The following is a 22,699-nucleotide window of genomic DNA, read 5'->3' as shown; positions in this document are numbered from 1 at the left end:
AAATGCAGATCTGATGGTGTTGCTGTGAGGAAAGGGGAAAATTATGGGAATTGCAATTATTATGGAGACAAAGATTGATTTTTTTTCCAGAAGTTTCATTCATACTCTTATTTTAAAATTGTCATTGTAAGGAAATTAAGGTGTAAGGGAATTGTCATTCCCTTATACACCAAGTGTCCTGGTCACGGTTATGAGAACTGCCCAATGTAAATTATGGAAAGAGCAATAAATAATTGAAACATGGTATAATATGTGGGCAATAATATACAGCAAGAAGACTGTAGAGATCTCAGTACTGTCTTCTGCCCTAACACTGTAATGCATTATGGCAGAGTAAATGGTAAATATACGGGTGTGAGTTCTTTCTGATTTATGTTTTTACATATCTTGAACTGAATGGATGATAGATTTATTCATGTTTTAAATCCAAACTGTGGGTAAGTTGGTCTGTACCATATAAATTCAAGCTTTTATCTCTAGGATAAGACTGAGCTGATTGACCTTGAGGAGTTTAGAGATGCATCTCCTGAACCAATGATAGGAACTGGACCCTATTTCACAGAGGGAGAAGGGACACAAAACACTGCATGTGAATGAGATTCAATCCATCCAAATAGGTTCAGAAATCACATGTTCTTCTCTATTAGTCTCTGAATGCCTCCAGTTCAATTAAACACATTATCTCCTGGATAATCATTTTATGATGAAAAAATGGCAAAAAAAGCACACTCTGCTGGTGACTCTTGTTTGCTTGATTGTGCTGTTTTTGACATTCTCTCCTGAGAAGGTTCACCTTTACAGCAACTCGTAGTTTCTGTAGGGAAAGCCAGTGTAGTCACTGTGACCATTCATATATTTTTAATTTCCTGTAAGCACTATTTTGATAAGGTGAATGCCTTTAGTTGTTTACATTAACTGAGCTGGCACTGTGCTCTGAATTTGACTGACAGTGGTAGATCTGGTTCCCTGGAGCACTGGGGAATCTCACAGAAGAGCTTCAAGCTGCCCTGGGAAGGTGCCTGAGCTATGTTCACATCAGCTGGTCACAAAGGGCTGCTGTGAGACCAGGCTCCCTCTTCTGTGCTCATAGCCATGGCTGCAGCATTTCCCTGGCTTCAGCCCTTCTTTTCTGTAATTGATGGCACACAAACCCCTTCCAATAAATCTCTTCAGAGACAATCGTATCATTTTTGTACTTGTAATGCAGTTGCCCTTGGCTTTGTGAGCTGAACTCTCCAAACTAGCTTGAAAAATATTAGCTTGAAAATGTTTTTCTTCTAAAGAACCATGGGGCTAGATGCAGCTCAGAGTTGCTGCTCAGGCACAGGTGCCAGCATGCTGGGGGATTACACTAAACAAGCTGGTGTCATTTGCCACAACTCCATAGCTTTCCTCAGCAAACTCTTCTGCCAGAACCCATACAAGTGTCAATTGTCATGAATTACCACCACCTTTGAATACAATTACTTAGCAAAATTAATTAAGACTAAAAAGATAAATGCTGGTAGCTAAGGACAAAAGTCCACATTGAGGTGTAATAAATTATAAAGACAATGAAATATTTTCACTAGAAGGAGAAATCAGAGCCTCAAGATAAATTTTTAATTAAAGATGTCTATTTAAAATTTTATCTCAACTTGACCTCCTCATAATTTATGAAGATGTATGCTCCAATGTCAAGAAATTAAGTGTAGATTATGAACCTAATGGCTTTATAGTAAGAAAATCAATATCCTGATTACAAATCCAATTTATTTTATTGATAAAAATGTCTGGCAGATCTGATGGGATGCAGGAAAGGGAGAGGAAACCCTCAGAGATGAGCATTTCAGATCAGTAATGATTGTCTACTTTCAGTGTCTTTGGTGAAATCTATTGTCCAAGAGGCTAGAGAAAGAAGCATGTGCACTGAACGGTATAAACAGTTAATATGAGAGTCAGCCCCTCACTTGTGGTCTTGGGGGACTTTGCACCTCTGGGTAGCACTAAGAAGCAGAAGAAATGCCCTTGCAGCCAATTCATTTTCTTAGTGAAAGCACTTCACAATCTTAATTTAAACATTCCCTAGAGAGCTAAACCATGAGGACATCTGGTGACCCAAGCTCTCCGACTGCACATTGACTGCTGCTCACAGCCTTTCCCCTTACTGTATTCTCAGCATTATTCCTTATCTCCTATTATAGAATCCCAGACTGATTTGCTCCCCAAGATCTAATGAGAAAACTCTTCCTCACCCACGTTTCCATTGCCACATGGAAAAACTCCTGCTGACTGACAGTGAAAAAGTGGCAAATCTCAGAAAGATGACTGATAGTGCCAGAGTGTATCCAAACTGTAATGGCCTTGATTGACATTATGGGACATGAGACATGTCATGAAGAAGAATCAAACTGTCACAGAAATAGAAAACCTCCCCACTGTACATGGATGCCTGCATCCATGTTTATCCAGTGCACTTGTACACTAGTCCTTATTTTGTCTGCAGTTTTATCTATGCTCTTTGTAAAAGTCCCAATTTGGTTATCTTCAGCTGCTATTTTATAGCAAGAGTCTGACATGAAGGCTTGTAATCAGACATCATTTTGTAAACAAGGAAAACATATGCTATATACAGAATAAATGATAAGGAATTGTGAATTGCAGGCCTATCTCGATACTGAGGATTTCTGTGGTAATCTTGCAAAGCACAGCAGGGAGTTCTGAATGGATTGTGAAGAAACCAGCATCAATAACCAGCATGAGTACACTCATTATTAAAAGTTGGGTTTCAAAAAAGCACACTTGGAAGGACACTGCATTTAAATTAGATCCTTTTTACTACAATTTTCTATTTCCCTTTCTCTTGTAATTTAACCTTCCTTGTCATTCATTGCTCTCTGTGAATACAAGTGACTATGAAGTAATTAAAAAATAATGCAGTGAAGAAGAATATATAAAACAATACCTAATAAATTACTGCCTGAATGAGGCAGCAGTGGAGGAAGATTTTTCCAGCATATTCTCATAATCAGAAATACACAATTTATTACATACTTGTGTAGTAACTACAGATTTTAGAATGAGGGCAAAATCTGCCTATATAGCTCTTTCTTCAGCAGCAAGGAGGACACTATTAAGATGTATTCATGATCTTTAAAAGGAGCAGTAGTGAAACAAACTCTTAGGAAACAAGGATGTGTCTGACTTATGTTTGAGCCCATAATTTAGGAAGAACCTGTTCCTTGTGGTCTGGAGCCTCTAAGAGGTGCATAAACCCTCCCTTCGTGTGTGCTGAAGCTCATACAAAGCGCATCTATGAGCCTTAGGAAGGTGTAAGGAGGCAGTGGCGGGTCTGTAGGGATCCTGCTCCGCTCTGTGGCTGGTGCTGCACAGACAGTACTGACCTGATCTGCAGCCAGGTGAGCATTGGTGTGGTGCCCCCCCCGAACACCCAGACCGTGAAGAACACCATCAGCAGGGCTGTGGTGAACATCATCTGCTTGGGCTGGGACTCCGTGTCCCGAATGGCCAAGGCAAACGCGATCGCACCTCGCAAACCTGAAACAAGACAAGGGTAAGGAACTTAATGTGAGGGAGAAACAGAATTTTAATCTTTTCAGTCCAAACCCACTTCCAAGGACAGAGGAAATTTTCAGATCATAATCCTTTTTATAAAGACCTGAATTGGTAACTGAAAGGGTGGGATTTAATGCAGCAAATTTGCAAAAGTGAACAATGAAAGTACTCTCATGAAGTCAGAGCAAGTGAAAAACAGGATTGACATTAAAATCTGTACCCAAATATGCTACTCATTTCTTCCTTGAAAATATAGAATATATTTCTTTAAAATAATTTAATGTTCTAAGACTAGTCAGAAAAACATGACTTAAAAACAGTGAATAGTTTTTAAAAGATGATTTTAAATATCTAAAAGGGGATGCAGAATAAATTAATGTACATGAAACATTATAGTAGTTGTAGAATTATACACCCACAGAGACTGAATAAACAAGAAATTACAAAGGTGGTGAAAACAGCTAAATGAGTTTTAAAAAAAAGCCCCATAGGTAGTAATAAGGGGACTAAATATGTCTTGACAAAATGCCATGTTTAAAAATTGAGGGGGAAAAAGCCTGCTAGTGCCTGCAGCCCTCAGGATGCATAATACAAATAATACTCCATATTTTCCAATGCCTTTTATTTATCTATTTAAATGTACTTTATAGATTTCCAAAAAACTTTCACAAAATAATTCTAGAGAGCAAAGTCATTACATGTATACAATACATGCTGACTCCAAAAAATACCTTGCAAAGTATTGAGAGATTAAATCTAGTAATCAAACCTCTTGTAAGGCACTGATGACATATGCAGAATCATTTAATTAACTGCTAAATGCAGCTATTTTTGGCCTAGAATGCCAAAGCTCTTTAAGATTACATAGCTAGAATGTGAATTATTTGATATAGAAGCTGGGCTTCCCATTATTTGGTATAGAAGTTTATCCAGGGAACAGCACAAAGCCATTTCTGCAAGGAAGAAGCAGACTGGGGTTGCACTATCTGAAAATACTCAGTGGCAGCAGGTTCAAAACCCTGCAGGCAGACACTGGGCTTGTCCTTGGCTTTGCTTTTGTGTAAAACACATCTCTGAGGATGCAGTGCTTTATTATTTTCTTACAGGGAAATAATATAATCTCATTTTAAGCATGCATCTGAGGAGGGAATGAATGACTATTGAAATGGTCTTTATTTCAGTGGTTATAGTGGTAATCTGGTTTTTTAGCACAGCTACATTTCAGTGGAAAACATTGCTGCTTCCCACAATTGCATCACATCTTTAATTTTAAATCTAGAACACCTCTTTTTGTAAGAGAGGATATATACATAAACACACATATATATACATACAAAAGTTAATTAGTATGTCTTCTTGAGCAGTGAACTGGCTGTTTCTTCAGAAAAATAGTGAGTGACTTGTCTGCATTTGTCATTTATAAAAGGCTCAACATGGTCTGTGAGAAATAATTCCATTTCAACTAAAGACATGTCTAAAGTAAAATAAATAATCAAACTAAACAACTAAAGCAGTGGGAAGCAGATGCATACACTAAAAATGTAGACTCAGTGAGAAGCAAGGAACACTACTATATGTATATATATATTTACACATGTATATATCTCAAAATACTTTCCAGAAAATAATACAAGTGAAGGAAGGGAAAATGTTGAGCTACTGAAATGGACTGAAGTTAAGGAAGAGTAAATTTTCTGTAAAACTTCAGGGAAAAATGCCACAAAGCCCAGTGGAATGACTGGATGCAGCGGATGTTGGTACCTCAGCTATCCCTGGACAGAGTGGTGCAGCAGAAGGACCAGCTCTGATGAACCATTATCAGAGATTCTCTCCCCTCATCTTTCAGAGGTGCACTGTTGGCAGCTCCAGCTGTGTTAATCCATTCATCCTTGGGCTGAATCACAGATTTCCTAACAGGTTTTTATTTTGTGTCAGCCATTAGGGATTAATCTTTCAGCAAAACCCTTTAATGTGTCAGAGCCTTCAAAGCAGACCAGCCCAGGGTTAAGCTCCCGAGTCCCCAGAAGAGAACCTGTGTGCCCTGTAGGGTTCTTAGCCATCCCATGCCCAGACTCCATACAAACACCTCCCCAAACCCAGCCCTCTGAAGAGCCCATGAAGGCTGGAGTGTTTGTTGTTGGTGGGAAAAGAATCTGCCAGGAAAGACTTTCTGTGGGTAGCCCTGATGTTTTGGTTTCAGCTGCAGTTTTCTGCTCTTTTCTTCCTTGCTTTCTTTTCTGTTTAGCTGATTTCTTCACATTGGCACTTCCCACCTCTGTGTCTGTATGAGTGTGTAGATGTAAATGCCTGCACAACAGCTGCCTGCACATGGGCATCTTTTGGCTTAATTCTGCATTTGTGTTCATCCTTTCAGACTCCACTGATGCTGTAATGCCTTATATTAACAGCAACCACCCCTGTAGCACTGTGTCCCACAAGCCCCTCTCTTGCTCATTTATGCATTGTAGAGAAGAGGAAAGCAGAGTAAAAAGTAAATAAATATGTTGGGAGAAGAGTGGAAAGTGCTATAAAGTCTAAGACTTGAAAATGTTTCTTTTTCACATGAGCAGACACTGTTGGGCTGCTCACTTTAGCTGATCAACTTAATTTGAGAAGCCTGGGCTTAATTAGTCCTTGTATAAAGGACTAATCAAGTTTTCATTTACAATGGAATGTTATCAGGAATCATGATTAAAAACAGTTGTAGAAGTGAATCCACCCTCTGTAATGTATTTTTAGAGGAGTGGTAGAAGCAGATAAAGAATGTGATAAATCAAAATGCTCCATAATCCACCTCCAAGCCTAACTCTTCCACCTTTTCTCAACTGTATTGATATGCATCAAAAAGCAGAACTTAGTGACTTCAGGAGAGTTCTTTGCAGAGTAAGGTATAATCAAAGGCTAATCAACAGTGTACTTGCCTGACCTTAATTGCTTTTCTCAGCAATTTTTCTCAGCAATCACTTTGGTGATTGTGACAGTAAAACAAGCAGTAAATGTTTGGTGGATTTGGTAATAAGATAGAAAACAAAACTAACCCAAATTCATTGTTTTCCACATCTGAATGTGTGATGCTGTGGTGAATAAAGGCCATTTTTCCGTGATCAACTAGAACCTGATGCTATACCAGAACACTGAAGGTGGTAAAACCCACTCGAGGTGATGAATGCCCCATCCCTGGAAACACTCGAGGTCAGGTTGGGTGGGGCTCTAAGCAACCTCATCCAGTTGAAGATACCCCTGCTCATTGCAGGGGGTTGGACTAGATCCAGCCCAAATTGTGCTATGACTGTTGCTACAGATCTTTGTAGATAATTTCCTTCAAACTCAAATTCAATGTCTTGTTTACTCATCAGAAATGTCTCTCTCTCCTGGCAGCCATTGTCCTCTCTGTTTATCACTATATGCAGTTTTATCAGTTTATAGCACTAAGCACAAATCTTGGTGCATCTTAAAAAATAGAATTACAAAGAAAATCTGTGTCTCCTGTGAAGTGTGCAGCTGCTGGCAGCGTGACAGACAGTCTTTATTATTATAGTTGCAGATTATGCCATTACTTTATTGTAATGTAAACACGTTTTTCTCTAGAAAATAGAGGGGTTTTATCTTTGAAAATAGATAAAAATTACTTTTCTGAGAATTTTAACATATACATTTTAGAAGCCTGCAATACTACTGTTTCAGTTCTCAGCTGCCAGATTGTCCTGGAAAGCTAATGTGTGTGAGTTCTCACGTTCAGCTGCAGGCTGCTTTCTGCTCCTGTTCTGTGGAGAATGAAATTTGACTGCAGAAAACAAGGACAGAAAAGTTAAAGAATAAGAGAGATTTCAGAAGGTTTTCCATCCTATACTTTAGCTGATGAAAATCAAAAACCAAAATGGAGCCCAGGAACTAGATACCAAATGATACAAAGCTATTTTTCATGCTGTTGTCTAGCTGGCTACCTGCTAGGCTTACCAGAGGGATCTCCAGCTCCAGGTTAGCCATGGAACAATGGCAGGGGAGCTGAAAGGTAGCTCCTGCTGGATGTGTCATCATCCCTCACTCCGGTCTCGCTGGAATTAGCTGACATTTTCAGTGGCAGCTTTTAGCAGAAGGATTGAATGGGTATAGAAATGAGCTGCTGTGTTGCTCTCTCGAGAGTTGGAATTACATAGGCACAAATGAGGCCCCCTGATGTGGAGTAGTCCTGATGAGAGAGCTTGAAATGCAGCACATTGTATTTCACTCGTTATCTGGCTAAATGGATCTCTGTACATCAAGGCTGTCAATCAAGAACTTTTATCCATACAAATGTGGAATAATTTTTTTCATAAAAAGCAGGAAAATGAAGCAAAAAAATGTGCTGAGTTTCTAATTTTAGAAAATTATATCATCAATAGCGTAGGGGTATCTGCATTTCTGTCTTTTACTGAACAGATATTCTTGGTTTATAAGTGAGTTTTTCCTAACTAGCATTAAAAAGTCAAGTGGAATTATTTCTAGCTTGTACAAGTAAAAAAATACGTAATCCAGATGAGCCTTAACAGGTTCTGGGGATGCTGTGCAAATCAGACTAGAACATGGCTCCCTCTTCTGGATTTTAAATTTTTTTTTATTATTCTACAAGGTTAACAAAATCAACAAAATTAAATATCAAGCTGGAATAAATATGAAAACGTGTGTGGAATTGAAATGATCTCGTCTCATGTTTAAAAGTAAAACTGGTCCTGAAGTTTAAGGAATTGCCAAAGACCATATCTGATCTGAGTATCAGTACTAACACTGTCTAAGCTGGATATTTATTTGCTGCTATGTAAAATACTCTCAGGTATACTACAAGGGCCTCTAAAACAGCACAACTTAAAAACATGGTATTCCCAAATTGTCATGGAAGTGTAGACAGGTGAGGGACAATGGATTGAAAGACAATGGCTTCCTGGGCAGTGAGTTTCCAAAACATTAATTAAAATAGGGTGAGAGCACAGTGAGGTTGATCAGAAGGCATCCATTTGCTTCAGTAGCTGTGGAGAGATGACCTTGAGTTTTAAGACAACAAATTCTTTGTGATAGATGTGGCTTTTTCTAGTGATAGATGATTATTTTTGTCATTCATTCAATGTTAACAGGAAAAATACCAAGAAAGCCAAAATAGCTCTTACCTGAAAACATCATCATGTGCTGAAAGGTCCTGGGAATCTTTTGTTTTCGACCCAAATTCAAAAGGAAAGAAAGTGGGTATATATTGGAAGCTCTTGCTACAAAAATTGCCACCTAAAATGTAAGATGTTGAGGAAAATAGTGGGCAAATTACTGACAAAACCAGAATTAACCCAAATATTCTCTAAAATTATTTTTAAGGTGTAATTAAACAAATAATGATAGTATTTTCTTTCATGTTTTACATGCCATGTTGTAATGCTTGTTGTGCAGTGGCAGAGATCTGCCTTCCCCAGATATCCTGGTTTTATATTCATCATAATATATCTCACTTCAATCACTCTACTTCTACTCATCACATTTGTGTCACATGTGGCTTCATCTTCAGCTCTTCAGGAAAATGCCCATCATCAATTGCAGAGAGAGCATTATCTCCTTGAGCAGCAATTTGCAGAGAATAAATGTACTTTTGGACCTGATTATTACTTCCTTATTTCCTGGTGATTCATATTGTCTATATCCAGTACTTTTTGCTTTTTCTTCCCCTTCTCCGCAGAGATTCTTCTGATGACGTTCTTTATTACTCTTCTGTGGAACTATCCCAAAAGTTGACTTAATTAGAACCATGAGGCCATTATCAGACTTAAAGAAAGGCAGTCTGAGCTCCTTATGTATGCTTTTTGCACGTTTTTGTCCTCCCCTTATCTTGTGGCTCAATTATGGCACTCCCAGTCTGAGCGTGCCGGGACTGGAGAGCAGGTGAAGAGTTTGAAAGGCGACATCTGAGTCCCAGCAGCTGCCCCAAGAGCTGCCCGGAGCTCCAGGGCTCGCGAGAGGCGAAGAGCCGGATCCCTGCCCCATCCCTGGCTGGCTCCTGCTCCCTCCCGGTGCCAGGGCTGCGGCACAGGCTGTGGTACTGCCCTGGGGGGACACAGCGAGCTCTTGGCTCCTCGCTGCCACCCAGCCCAGCCTGGAGCCAAGGGAGCTCTGGTGCAGTCCTGATTATTCATTTAGAAATTACATATAGCAATTACTGCACGTCAACAGTGTGCTCCCAACTTGCTAAGCTATTACAGTTCATTTAAAAGTGATAAGCGAGGGGCTGCTGCTCTGAGCCAAAAAAAAAATCATTGAATAAATTGTCAGTGTGAAAAGAATCTATATTGCTGTACCAGTAAGATTTATTGAGAAACCATGGCAGAATTAAAGACACAGATTTTTCTGACCTCTTAGGCACATGATGATGTAAATAATTCCACATATACTGGAGGTACCAAATGTAAAGAAGGAAAGATTTGAGCAAAGCAGAACTGTGTGATTTTTAAGGACTTCATACCATTTATGTAGTTTTGGGGAAATCCTGCTTATGGCACACATCTGTCTGGAGGCAGCTCTCCAGTTTGTGGATCTGCACGGGCTCCAGACAGGAAAAAAGGTTTTGTGTTGCACCTGTCCCCACAGATGTTTCCCAATACTTATCCCAGTTTCCCACCCCACCTGCAAACCACTGGCAAAAGTTCCCCAGCTGGTTTAAAGCTATTTGCCTGTAGCAGAGGAGCAAAACAGCAACTGTCCAAAGAACATATGCTTACATGCATTGGGGCAGCTATTAGGATATAGGTAATAGATGATTGCACTTGGAATTGACAAGATACTCACTGATCTTTAGTATTCAAGGAACTGATTGGTTTGCTTGTTGACTTCTTTTTTCACACGGAACATGCATTCTTTATATATGTATGCACACACACACACACACACATGTACAGAGATATGTACTTCTTTAAAGCAAAGGATACAAGAGCACCAAATATGAAAAGAGGATTGAAGATGTGATTTTGAAACGTAAATAGCGCGAGTCCCATGTAACAGAAGATGACATTCTCAGCCAAAAAATTCATGAACTCGAACAACTTAAATGAGAGAGAAAGAACATAATTATGAGTCATGTCTACAACAAACTACTAATTATCCCAGGTTCCCTTGGAATACAGAACTGTTTAGATGAAAGGAACAGAAATTGCTGCTGTTTCAATTGTGGATTTTAAACCCACCTAATTTGCTGACAAATTAGACACAAGGTGTCTTTTAGCTTTAAAAACCATAGTTGCTTGCAGGTTTTTCTCTGACTTGTGTATGAAAGCTTCACATACACAATTGGTAAAAGACATAAACAAGTAAGTAATAAACATAGCAAGTAAGTTATATGAGTTTCAGTGCAAACTGCAGGGAAGCTGAGGGAAATGAGCTTCACTCATGTTTGCAGGGGTGAGCCTGGGAAGTGGTCATGGTTACACAAGTGGCTGTGCACAATGCAGTCCTGGGTATGGGTACACTAAGGACTAGAGAGAAAAAAAAAATCCTAAATGGACTTTTAAGAACCTGTCCCTTTAAAATATAGTACAGTCTTTCTTATTACCATGAATATTATCCTGCAGATGGAAATTCTTATTGAACTGTATGGACATCAATATCAATACTAATTTCAAACCAAACTATTTAAATTTTCATTTAAAGGTATTATAAAATAAGCTTAAAATACATGAGTAGGGTAGAATTTCTTCTGGGAAAAATCAAGCAAAGCCAAAATATTCATTTGCCTTGAGGGGTTATTTTTGATTGTATTTGCAACTGATTATATTAAAACTAATAAAATAAATTTTCCTATTTAACCACATTTGGAAAAAAATCAATCATTGCTGTGAAATAACTACAGAGAGGAAAAAGGGGCGTTTCATTTCTGAAGTCACTTTTGAGTTTAGGATTATATGCTAACAAATCTTGATGCAGAGTTAGGACTGAGGTTTGTCAGTCTGTCTGCAACCAGCCATACATCACTATCCAGAAAGTTACTATGGAGATGTTTTATTCATCCTCAGTGGGCTTATGTATTTTTTGTAATATGTTTGTGCTTCTAAAAATAAATATCCATATACAGTCACTAAGATTTAACAAAGGAAAAATGAGAGCTGTCAAAATCATTAAAACGAATTTCAGAGGCAGAATGGCATAAAACCCATTAGTGTATGGGAGGATATTTTGGACCCCATGGCAGCACCATCAGTTATCCCAAGCACACATTCCATAGCCCTCATTTTATGCTGCAATACTGAACATCATTAAGAGAAACACAAAAAATATTTGCAGGTTAGCAGTCTTAAATTATTTGAATTAAATTTAGATGAGAGGAACCAGTTTTCAAAAACTTCAAAGTATGGGATCTTGTGACCCATAGAAATGATGATAAATTCTTGCATTTCCACTTGGGAGCAAACATGATCTCATGTCTTTGTGGGAATGTCATCTGATGCATTGTTTGAAACAATAGAAAAATGAATCAGGAGTGCTGTGATAGGATCTACATCTCTATAAAATAAATATCTGTGTATATATGAAAATCTTTTGAGGGAAGGATACTGCTATGAGGAAATCAGGAATGCTGTGATAGGATCTACATCTCTATAAAATAAATATCAATATATATATATGAAAATCTTGTGAGGGAAGGATACTGCTATGAGGGCCACAACTGCATTCTTTAATTATTGGGATGAGATACAGTACTCCACAGGTTTTAAAGCTGAATAATATTTCATTGAGAAAATCTCATTCAAGACTCAAAAAAATTTAAAGTAGATGTAGTATTAAGGCATTTTGGAAACAGAAATTCTTAAATTTCCCTACTTCTATCTTCAAAACTTCTCTTAATAGAATTTTTTTGTAGGAAAAGAGATTTTTTTTCTGTTTGCCTTTTCTCTATACTTTGTCTTAGCAATCTTACTAAATTCAAGCTTTTACTATTTCCTGGAGTGCTTTCATGGTGTAGCTGATTTTAAACTTCTCACCCTTTGTCTCCCAGCAGTCTGATCAAGATCTTTATGGATTTCTTGCAAATCCAGTTTAGTGCATCTTTTTAATTTCCCCATAACTTTACCTCCTTTTACTTGCTACATGCCTCCTGCTTCTTCCTACTTCAGACTTCCAGGCTGATTTCAGTAAATGATTGTCAAAGACAAAAAAATCCCTCATCTTTGTCTGGGTGTTTGCACTCAACATGAACAACACATTTTTCCTTTGCTCTCTGGGGGAACGCGTCGTGTCCCACAGCACAGCCCTGCTGGTTTCCTTGGCTTCTGTTCACAGTGCCTGTAACATCTGTAGCCACAGCATCTGTGTCAGATGCCTCTAATGTTGCAATTGAATTGCAGGACATCAAGTTTTTTTCCCCCCTGGGCAAATATAATTCAAATACTTTTTTTATTTTATTTTTTTTATTTATTTTTTTTTTTTAAGTATGTGTCTTTGCTGAACTGTGCTGGTTTTTTTTCCTCTTATCTCTAGTTTCTCTGTATTTTGATCTTTCACTATCAGAGCGCTGCTTGCTTGCTAGAAGATTAAATCCAGACTACTTTTCTTCCTTTTTGTAGCAAAAATCCAGGTGTTATTTCAATAGCTAAATTAGAGCAGGCTCCACTCCTTCCTATTCCAGGCACAACCATGGTATGGTCTATTATCAAAGCTTCAGCTCCTTAAAATGGCAAAAGTAGCTTGTTAGCTTCATTCAGAATCTTCTGTGTTCTCCACATAGTTTGCACTCTTTTTAAAAAGTCTATCACTCACCTATGACACATTTATTCACTGATTGCAATTTAGTAAAATTTCTCACAAGTTAGAAAAAATTAAATAAAACAACTGCTTCAGAGCTAGTTATTGTCATAAAAGGAGTGATATCTGAATGTTTTTTCCTGAAACATGACATTGCTGATATAGCATAAAAATGACCCACTGTTCTCGTGGCTCTACTTTTATTAATGTATTTAAGAGTAGTGTTTTATTTAGTGTTCAGCTTCTGTATTTCCTTCAACAGTAATACAGAACCCATGGAGAGATTCCATTTAGCACTTAACTGTCAGTGCTGTGCAGCACAAATCCCTTCAGAGCAAAACGATTTGTTCTAAAGAGATCTTCTGAAAACCGTGTAAAGAAACAGCTTCCATAGAAGCGTTTCCCCAGATTGTCATGCCTTTCAGTCAAATGTTTCTGTAGTTATTTTAAAGAGGAGATGTCAAGACCTTTTGGTGAGAAGTGGAAAAATAGGAGCAACAGGATTTCATCTGAAATTTAAAAATTCCTGGGTGACCCAAGGATTGCACCATACACAGCAGCCTGTGGCTGACATCGTCTCCTGTCCGAGGGGCCATGAGCCAGGGCCATGCTGTGGTCCATGCCACTCAAAAATTCTTAATATTTTGAATATATGTACTTGCAAATGGGATTACTTTTACTTTCCCACTTTTGTGGGAGGAAGAAGTTAGGATTAAAGTCTCCTGGATTCCAAGTGTTTGGAAATATTTTTTCTGTAACCATAAATTCCCTTTCCTTGTCACCCACACAGACAACCAACCTCTTTCTACTCTAAATGAAATTGGCATAAAATGCTTATACACCACTATTAGTTTTCCCAGGGCTACCAGAAAACCATTTTAATATACACATAGCAATAAGATATTTTTTTTGTTATAAAACTAAAACCCCTCATTTGTAATGTGGCATTTCTAACTCTCCACAATGTCTATAAATCTGGTTATTCTTTTAATGTAAGAGCTGTAATAAATCACCAATGTCAACACATTGCAGAGTAAAGTATTAATTACAAGAACACTGGTTCAGAACTAATCCAGGCACTTGGTTTAGGTGTTTAGCTCAGTGAATTACTGAAAGTGGTATTTGCTTTGCTTTGGTAATTTTCTCTGTAAGTAGTGGTTATTACAAAAGATTTACAGTAAAATTGACATAATATTTATGTATTTAAAGACACATGATTAATGAAATATGCTTCACTTTTCTACTGCTCTCAGCTGTTGGAAGTACTGAGAGAGATATGCAGAAATTCTGTTTTAAGCTGGGACATTGTTCTGGCAAATGCCCCTTGCAGTTCAGTTCTCTCTGGCAGAGGAAGGAATCAATCCAGGCTGTCTGTGCATTGAGCCTTGCTGTAACCATGAGTTTATCTTACACCAATGTTTTATTTTAACTCAAGTGAAAAAATGTATATGATATAAAAACTGCATTAGTTTTATCTTTTCAGTGAGATAAGGAAAGCATGGTCTTTTTTCCTCTTTGCTGTCCTCCTCCCCCACAGTTAAGTTCCAGCCAATTAGAGCATTAAGCTATGCCAGAATGGCTTTTGCGACTCGATTTATTTTCTAAAACTACTATTTTCACTGAGTGTTAGAGAGACTTTCTAGGTAAGTAATTAGTGCACCTGGAAGATGTAACACACTAAGTACCAATCTTACCTGCAATGAAAATAGAATTCCTTAAAGGAGCATCAAAAGTAGAAAATGAACATAATCTATGCCACAGTCCCCTTGTGGCGGGGGAGATGGAAAATGTAAGATTTTTCAGATACTGATATTTTAAGGAACACTTCGCATCTCAAGGGAATAAAGTTAGTATGACAGGACTGGGTAAAAGCAGAATGGCAAACAGTATTCTTTCCTCTTGAGGGAATAACATTAGTACAGAGGTATTGGGTAGAAGCTGAATTACATCCTCAAATTCCTTCCAGGAAAATTTACTGAATTTTAATCATCGATGGCAATGTTCCATTCATTCACTTGACTTAATATCTGCTGAAAGAATGTCATCCACCTCTTGCAGGTACCTGCAGGCCTTCTGTAGTTGTACTGATTTAGCTAAAAACATGGAAAATGCCACCTGTCTGGGGGGCGCACCCTACAGTGATATACTCCTGCATCGAAACAGGGAGAGTTTCCATACTCCAACAGCAGCTAGGAAGCTGGGATGTAAAATTGATTATAGTTTTAAAAGAGATCTAATGGTGGCAGAGCTACTAAAAACCCAAGAATTCAGTGCTAAGCGATGGTTATAAAATTTGTTATCTTTGAATAATGCTATTTAATTAGATCACAGATTTCAAAATACTCCACGAGGTCAAGGATATTGATAAATTAATAATTTATGAAAATTGCTTTTCCTTAACTCTTTTGAATTAAAATGTAGTGAGAATTTAAGCTACTGTAATTTTCCTGAGATCATAGAAACATTTATTATAACCTAATTGCTTTATTTTTCTTCTGATTAGAAGATTCAAAATTGGAAAAGATTTGGATTTGAACCTTTTTCTTGAAATCTTATACAGTTGTAATGAATGTTCACAGCACAGTGATATAATGCTCATTTCTGAATATGCTTAGATGAAAGAATCAGCAAAAGTAACTGAAATTCCTGATAGAATATAAACTTGTTTATGGTGTTAATTTTGATACACAAGCATATCTGACTCTCAACTTGCAAACACAATAGCAGAGAGAAATTCTTACAGGATCTTTAATGTCCTGGGGAAAAATTCTGGAGTTTTTTATCAGTAGACTTTGCTACTGAATTAAATGTATTTCACCCCAACAGATTTACGGAAGATGCACAATAACTTTCTATTTCCCTACAGATCTGGGAGGTTTAAAGGATTCATAAGGCCTGAGGAAGAACTAGGAAAGGAAAAAGATCTAAAAGAAAACAGTAGCACCAAGGAGAAGGAAAGGCCAGCAATATTTTGCATTTCTCTGGTATGGCTTACTCTTTCTGGCATAATCCACTCACCATCACCAAAGTTCAGCTTGGGAAAAGCTGGGTAAAGTACTGGCACAGAATACACTTCTGACCACCAACAGCAAAGGAAAACTGTTGGCCTCAGATATAAAGGCAAATCCTACTATTAAAATTATCATAGGTCCTGAATGGCTTTGCTTAAAAAAAAAGAAGTTTAAAGCAAAAATGTTGAAAATTAGGCAGCCAATAAGAATTTGGCATTTAAAGTAAATGTTGCATTCAGTCAAATTTGGATCTAGCTCTAGGTCATTAGTCTTGTTGAGATGCATAGAAAAGCGAATTTCTGCAAAGTTGGTTTTTTTTTTTTTTTTTTCAAATGTGGCCCAGTTTGTGAGAGAGAGAACATTTTTACATCAGGATCTCCTTTTCATGCAGCACAACCAACTTTTGCTACTGTACAGCACCTTAAATGGTACCTAAAAATAACCCCAGAGTGAGCCCTGAATGGAAGCTGCCACCAAAAGAGAGGTGATGGTGCCATTGTTCCTACAGCTTGTCAGCCAAGTTCTTCTTTGGTTCCCAAACTAGAAACAACCATTTCCAAAGTGCTTATTTATCTTAAATTCCTGAACTGAGATGTTGCAGGCACAAAGGAAGGAGTACCCCAGTGTTCTGTTGTCTCAAGATTATGTGCTCAGGGATTCCTGCAGTTCAAACTGGCTGAGTTTATTTTAGCAGGACTGGTTTCTACAAGGATTGAGGAAGGGTTCTGCTCCAGATGGGGTGTAATAGAGTGCAGCTGGAAAATTGTTTGAAGGGATATAAAGGACTTTTGACTGGTCAGCAAATAGTGGTAGCCCTGGAATAACTGTGTTCCGGCTCAATTTGGACATTTTTGTGAACATTGACACCTCTTCCATGCCCTGACAGAGGCAATGATGGTAATGGAAAAGGAAGAGGCTGTTAACAGCCTGTGCTGTCCAGGATTAAGAAAGTAATCTTATGAAGCTGAAATCAGACTCTGTGTAAAAGAAAAAGAATTAAAAAATGCCAGATAATAATAACACCACTGAAAATGAAGCTTAGGGACATATTCCGAACAACTTGAATGATACTTTCTTGGAATGTTCTTTCTGGGATGGTGAATCACTGATCGTGTGAAAGTGGGGACATAAACTGAGAGTTAAGAGCTCTGTGGAATAAGGGTTAAAAAAATAAGCAAAAGAAAGAAACAAGTAGTGGCTTTGCCAAAGCAAACTTCCAGTAACAAAGGACACTTAGTTGCTTTAAAACATGACTGTTCTTCTTCTGATCAAAGAAAAATAGGAATGTTGTCAATGTAATATAGTTATCTTTAAAATGGCAATGAGCTAATAAATCCTTAGCATCTCTGCATTTTTATTAGAATTAGAGGAACTGCTGCTGATATTTCAAAATTAAAACACAAAATCAATCTAATCTTTCCCTTTCATTCCTCTGAAGTATGTTTTTATTTTTCTGTGATCTGCCACCACAGTCCTAACCTCTTGCAAGCAATTCAATTTCTAACAAAGACAAATGCAATTTATTCTATTTCAATTTGCTGACAGGAAATATACTCTAATACTAATTACTGAAGTGTGTTCTTAAAAACAGTTTCCTTCCTTGCCAAGTTTGGATGTTGGAAAGAAATTAATTTAGTCTTTGACATATTGGGAATTAGTGGCTTATATGGGGGCCTTTGTCCTATCAGGACTAAAACCAAAAGGTTCTTATGAAGTCTGTGGTGTCTTTTCTTCATGACTGTAAGATTTCACTGCCAATCTGACACTACAGGACAAATACTTGCCCTCTTTGCAACTGTTCTATGGACATTATATTGCAGCTCCTACCTACCAACAGTAATGTTTCCCTTCAAAGTTTGTGAAACTAATTCTGTGGAAAAATAAAGCTGTAGAGCTCTAAAATAGGAATGACTCTATTTTACCTAAACCAGATAGCAGTATTGGTATTCACATGCATTTTTCTGATGCCATGTTGTTGTTTTCTTTTTTCTGGGCCTAATCTAAGATAAAGTTTTTACTAAACAACTTGTCTAGTTTCTGTGCAACATTTACTTGTTCAGGGTTTCCCATATTTACGCTGCTTTGTTTATAGAGGCTGGAGGGGAATGGACACAAGGCATTACTGGTTTCTAACTCAGACAGAGCATCCTTGTGCTGAGAATTGCTCTTGCTCTGAACAGTGTTGAATAGTATGAGATCCTCATGATATTATGTTCCTTTTACTTTTCTTTAAGACCTATTATTGATGAGTCAACTTTTAACTACATTACCTTGGCAGAATGCCACCCTGGAGTTACATTGGGCAGAATTATTTGCAATTACTCTGCAATTCTAATATCAGTATCTGAAGCAGGATCCTGAATTAGTATGTTCACTGATCTGCTCTTATATGTCTATACGTGGTAATTTGGGGAATTCTTTTGTTTCATTCCTACAGTCATCTTTAGAAAGCTTCCCTGCCTCCTGATGTAGGCTCCTGTTCAAGAATTGAGATTCATTTGGACAAGAAGTCTGAGAAATGTGAATAGCAGCTATGCTCTGTGTGTCACACTTTCCCCCTAAGTATTACAGTATGTGGCTTTTCTCATCTAACAGTCCTTTACACTGAAAGCTGTAATCTAGAGTGCTCTATGGAGATGTGATAAATTAGACATGATTTGACTCCAGATGAAACAGAAGATGCTAAACTGTTGGAAAAAGTATTGCAAAGATTTCCATTATTTTCAGATCTACTAAATTCCTTATGGTCTCACTGGTGATGTTTTACTGACATCACCAAAGGGAAAAAGAAAAGACAGTAAAACAAGCAGAAATTAAATGCTACACTAAGATACATCTTCAACAGTACTTAAATCTGAGAGCTCAGCTGACTATTTCACATAAAATTAAGAATCTGTAGTGAAAAGATACTAATGCACTTTAAAAATACCTTCTGTAAGATTCTGTGGGAAAGCAGAAGGTGGGTGAACTAGGGACATATCATTGGGCACCTCAGAAAAATGCTTTCACAAGAAAAATATTTATTACTACATGAGTGTGTGTTTCTGAGGGTGCTGAATGTCTGTTTGGAATTTTCAAACACTCCTAACTCTTCTCAGGTTCTCTGGAGGCATAGAGTGGTCAATACCTCCTTTAATTTGTGTGACTGAAGCTGAATTAAAAGTCAAAAGCTTGAAAAAGATCCTCAGACTTGTACCCCACTTCATTATTGTAGGTTAATGAAAGTATATAGGTACCAAAATATGTCCAAAGATAGGACACTAATTTGAATCCTAGTCATGATTTAGGCATTTAGTGTGAAAACTTTTGACAAAGGGCATTTTAGCCCTTAATTATTATGTGCACAGACAGTGCCATGAGGAAGAGATGAGCTACAGTCAGCTGTTTAGTATGTCTTGCACTGTGCTACCATTTGGTACAAATGTCTCTTTGGAAGGTAGGAAATCCATTAATCGTGTAATGGAAACACAGCTGTGCAGTCACTAAAAAGACAGGATGCTGGCAAGGGCTTGAGACTATTATAATGCCTTATTTACATGTATTTATTTTCTTCTTGCGGCTTATTGTGTGAGAATTCTATTGTTACCTACATACAACTAGAAGTTTTGACCAAAGCCTTTGTGCATTTTTTATAGCTGATAGGGAACTTTCCAGATAATAACCCTTGAAAGAGAATTGTGAGGAATGAGCATTCGTGCAAAAACTATGTAAGTTAAAAAGGAGGAACATCAGATTGCAAGAAATAGATCTTTGTCAGCAGCAGTTTGGTGCTGCTAGGAATCACACAACAGCTCAGATTCCTTAAGGGCTCCCATGGCCCCAGGGCTCTCTGGGCAGGGCAAAAGCGTTGCTGTTTAAAACAACAGAAAGTAAAAAGCAGCAAACCCCGCAGAGTGCTCTGGGTGAGGTCAGACCCCATCTGCAGCAGAGCTCTGGGTGCTCTGCAGAGATCCCAGTGTAGCCTCCCCAGCCAGGCCAGAAATAGCATCTTAATTGTGTTTCCAAACACAGGCCTCACAGGAAGAGCAATTATGAACCTGGTGACACACACTCATGCAAGTGTAAGGCAACACAGCATTCTAATTAAGGTACCTATTATGAATACCCTCAGCATTAAAACCTATTTTAACCTATGCGCTGAACAATTTTCCTGCATTCCAATTTAGCAGTATAATGTACTATGCACGGAAATACAAAACAGTTTTTTAGAGATTTATTCCATAACCGAAGAATTTATTGATAAATCCTGTATTAAAATAATTTAACACAATAGCATGAAGTGTCAGTGTTTCCAAGCTAGAGAAAATCTTTCCCATTGGGACATAGCTATATTTTAAGTAAGAGACTGAGTGTTTTTATCTCTGGTGTCATTAGATATATTTAGAACTTGCTCATTTTTAGCATAAGCCAAATGTCATTGAAATCAAAGGACTTTGGTTCATTACATAAAATTCTACTAAATTAGTTTTCCTGTATGAAAAATTAAGGAAGACTTAAAAGAAGAATCCTATCTTTATTTTTTATCCTTGTCACAAATTCTCAGACGAGGGAGTTCTGACTGACTATGTTTGAGGGAATTGTTGTAATTATCAACTTCTACAAAACATTAGATTGCATAAGTTAAACTTCAGACTAAAGTTAACTGTATTTGTTCTAAGTATGGGATGCTAAAGTGCACCCTGCTCTGTTTCAGCAGTACATGTTGATGATGTGAGAATATGTTCCTAACCCAGGACTAGATTGATTCTGGTTTGCTTTTTCTCTTTATGCATTCCACAGTTGCTGTTATCAAGATGGCAATAATTAGGATGGGCTTGATTTCACAGGCTACATACATAGAGAGAATACTCTTCACAAAACCAGATGTGCTTTACACAAGTGGGGTATGAGGCTGGATATTTGCATAGCTGCAGGCTTAAAAACTAGGGATAAGTGCTAACTACCCAAAGGAGGGAGAAGTTTCTCAGAGGTCACTCTTCAAAGCTCTGGTGAGATGGACGGAGCACAGCAGCATCTGCAGAGCTCTGTAAAGCTGTGTCTGGTTCTGCAGCAGCTCTCACAGCCCCAAGAGTCTGACTCCACTGCACAGAGCAGGACACATGAGAGCCCCATTTGTGATTCAGGGCAGTTCCAGAGCAGCTGGGGCACAGGTCTCACTTTGGAAGTTCCTTACAGGTTTCTCCACATGCCAATATGATTTTGGCCTATCTGTTATAATTCCAGTTGGTATATGTGAGCTAACTGCTGGCATCTGATACTGTGCTGGAAGAGTAAACTACAACCTGAACAATCTAAGACCTTTATAAATATTTAAAGAAAATGTTTAATGTTTAAGCAGATTGTAAAAACTTTAATGAAGCCATTTGGAAGCTAGTTTGCATATGGTATTATGCTCCTTAGCCTACCAGCATCAAAAATGACATCATTTTTCAACAAGATGAGCTCCTCTGTAAAAATACTGCTTCATTACAGTTCTGGGTTACTTCAGGGTATGAATTACAGTTCAGTGTGTTATTTTCCAGTTTCTGTGTTTAAGCAATAGGAAGAAAAATTTTTTTTCTTTGTTTTTCACAAGAATTCATCTTCTTCATAGGTCCAAAGTACTTTTCTTTATTCTCTGTGTGTGTGTGTTTAAGGCACTAGAATATGATATTCCTCATAAAATGCTGATGACAAAGGGGCACATGCTTTATGGGAGCTAATGAGGCCAGATCACATCTGCACATTCTCAGTTAAGGAATCACTAATGCAGGTGTACAAAAAGAGGGAAAATGAAAACTACAGAATGAAGTATAGAACTGAATATTCTAACAAGATTTTTGTATGTGGACACCCAATATTTTCAGTATTATGGGTAGGAAAGTAGCTAATTTATTATATAAACCATAAATGATACAGGTAATTACTGATGCATCAGAGTTATAAAGTCTGCTGTTATTGGTTTACTCATAGCGATGCTTTCTAACTGTTTACCATCCATCATGTAGCTCACAGCTGAAAGAGAGGAAACAGTTACAGCATTTTCACATAAATTTAAGGGGAGTCACATGTAAAGAGACTCCAGATTGACATTCTTTTACCATGGTATAGTAATCAGGAACATCAGTCAGATAATGAGGGATTTTGTTAAGAAATTCAGATTGAAAGATGATAGTATAATTTCTTCTGCAGAAATCAAGATTTTCTTGTGTTGTTATGATTCTTTCTTGCTAAACCCCTACAGTAAGCAGCTTCAGATTTCTTTATAGCATTACACTGTTCTACAGGGTTCCATAAGATATTATGGTACATCTGGTCAAACAATGCACCTGGCACGTTTCCAACATTCATCTTTTTCTGCTAAACACAGAAAATAGCTGTGCAGAGAACTGGAATTCATTGTACACTTC

The 22,699-nt window shown here is 37.7% G+C and overlaps 1 protein-coding gene across 2 annotated transcripts in view; it reads right to left on the bottom strand.

Annotated features, from left to right (window-relative positions):
• SLC9A9 (solute carrier family 9 member A9) overlaps positions 1–22,699 on the bottom strand; it is a 177,959-nt gene that overhangs the window by 66,366 nt on the left and 88,894 nt on the right. For both annotated transcript variants that reach the window (XM_041475797.1, XM_041475796.1), the window contains exons 10-12: positions 10,494–10,607; positions 8,697–8,808; positions 3,384–3,537 (exon numbers count right to left, since the gene is read on the bottom strand). In XM_041475797.1, the coding sequence (XP_041331731.1) occupies positions 3,384–3,537; positions 8,697–8,808; positions 10,494–10,607 (380 nt within the window). The remainder of the gene's footprint in view (positions 1–3,383; positions 3,538–8,696; positions 8,809–10,493; positions 10,608–22,699) is intronic.

Source organism: Pyrgilauda ruficollis, unplaced genomic scaffold, assembly GCF_017590135.1.
Source record: "Pyrgilauda ruficollis isolate IOZ18807 unplaced genomic scaffold, ASM1759013v1 scaffold36, whole genome shotgun sequence".
Classification (NCBI taxonomy): Eukaryota; Metazoa; Chordata; class Aves; order Passeriformes; family Passeridae; genus Pyrgilauda; species Pyrgilauda ruficollis.
The sequence above is the reverse complement of the archived record's forward strand: the minus strand, read 5'-3'. Positions and strand labels throughout refer to the sequence as shown.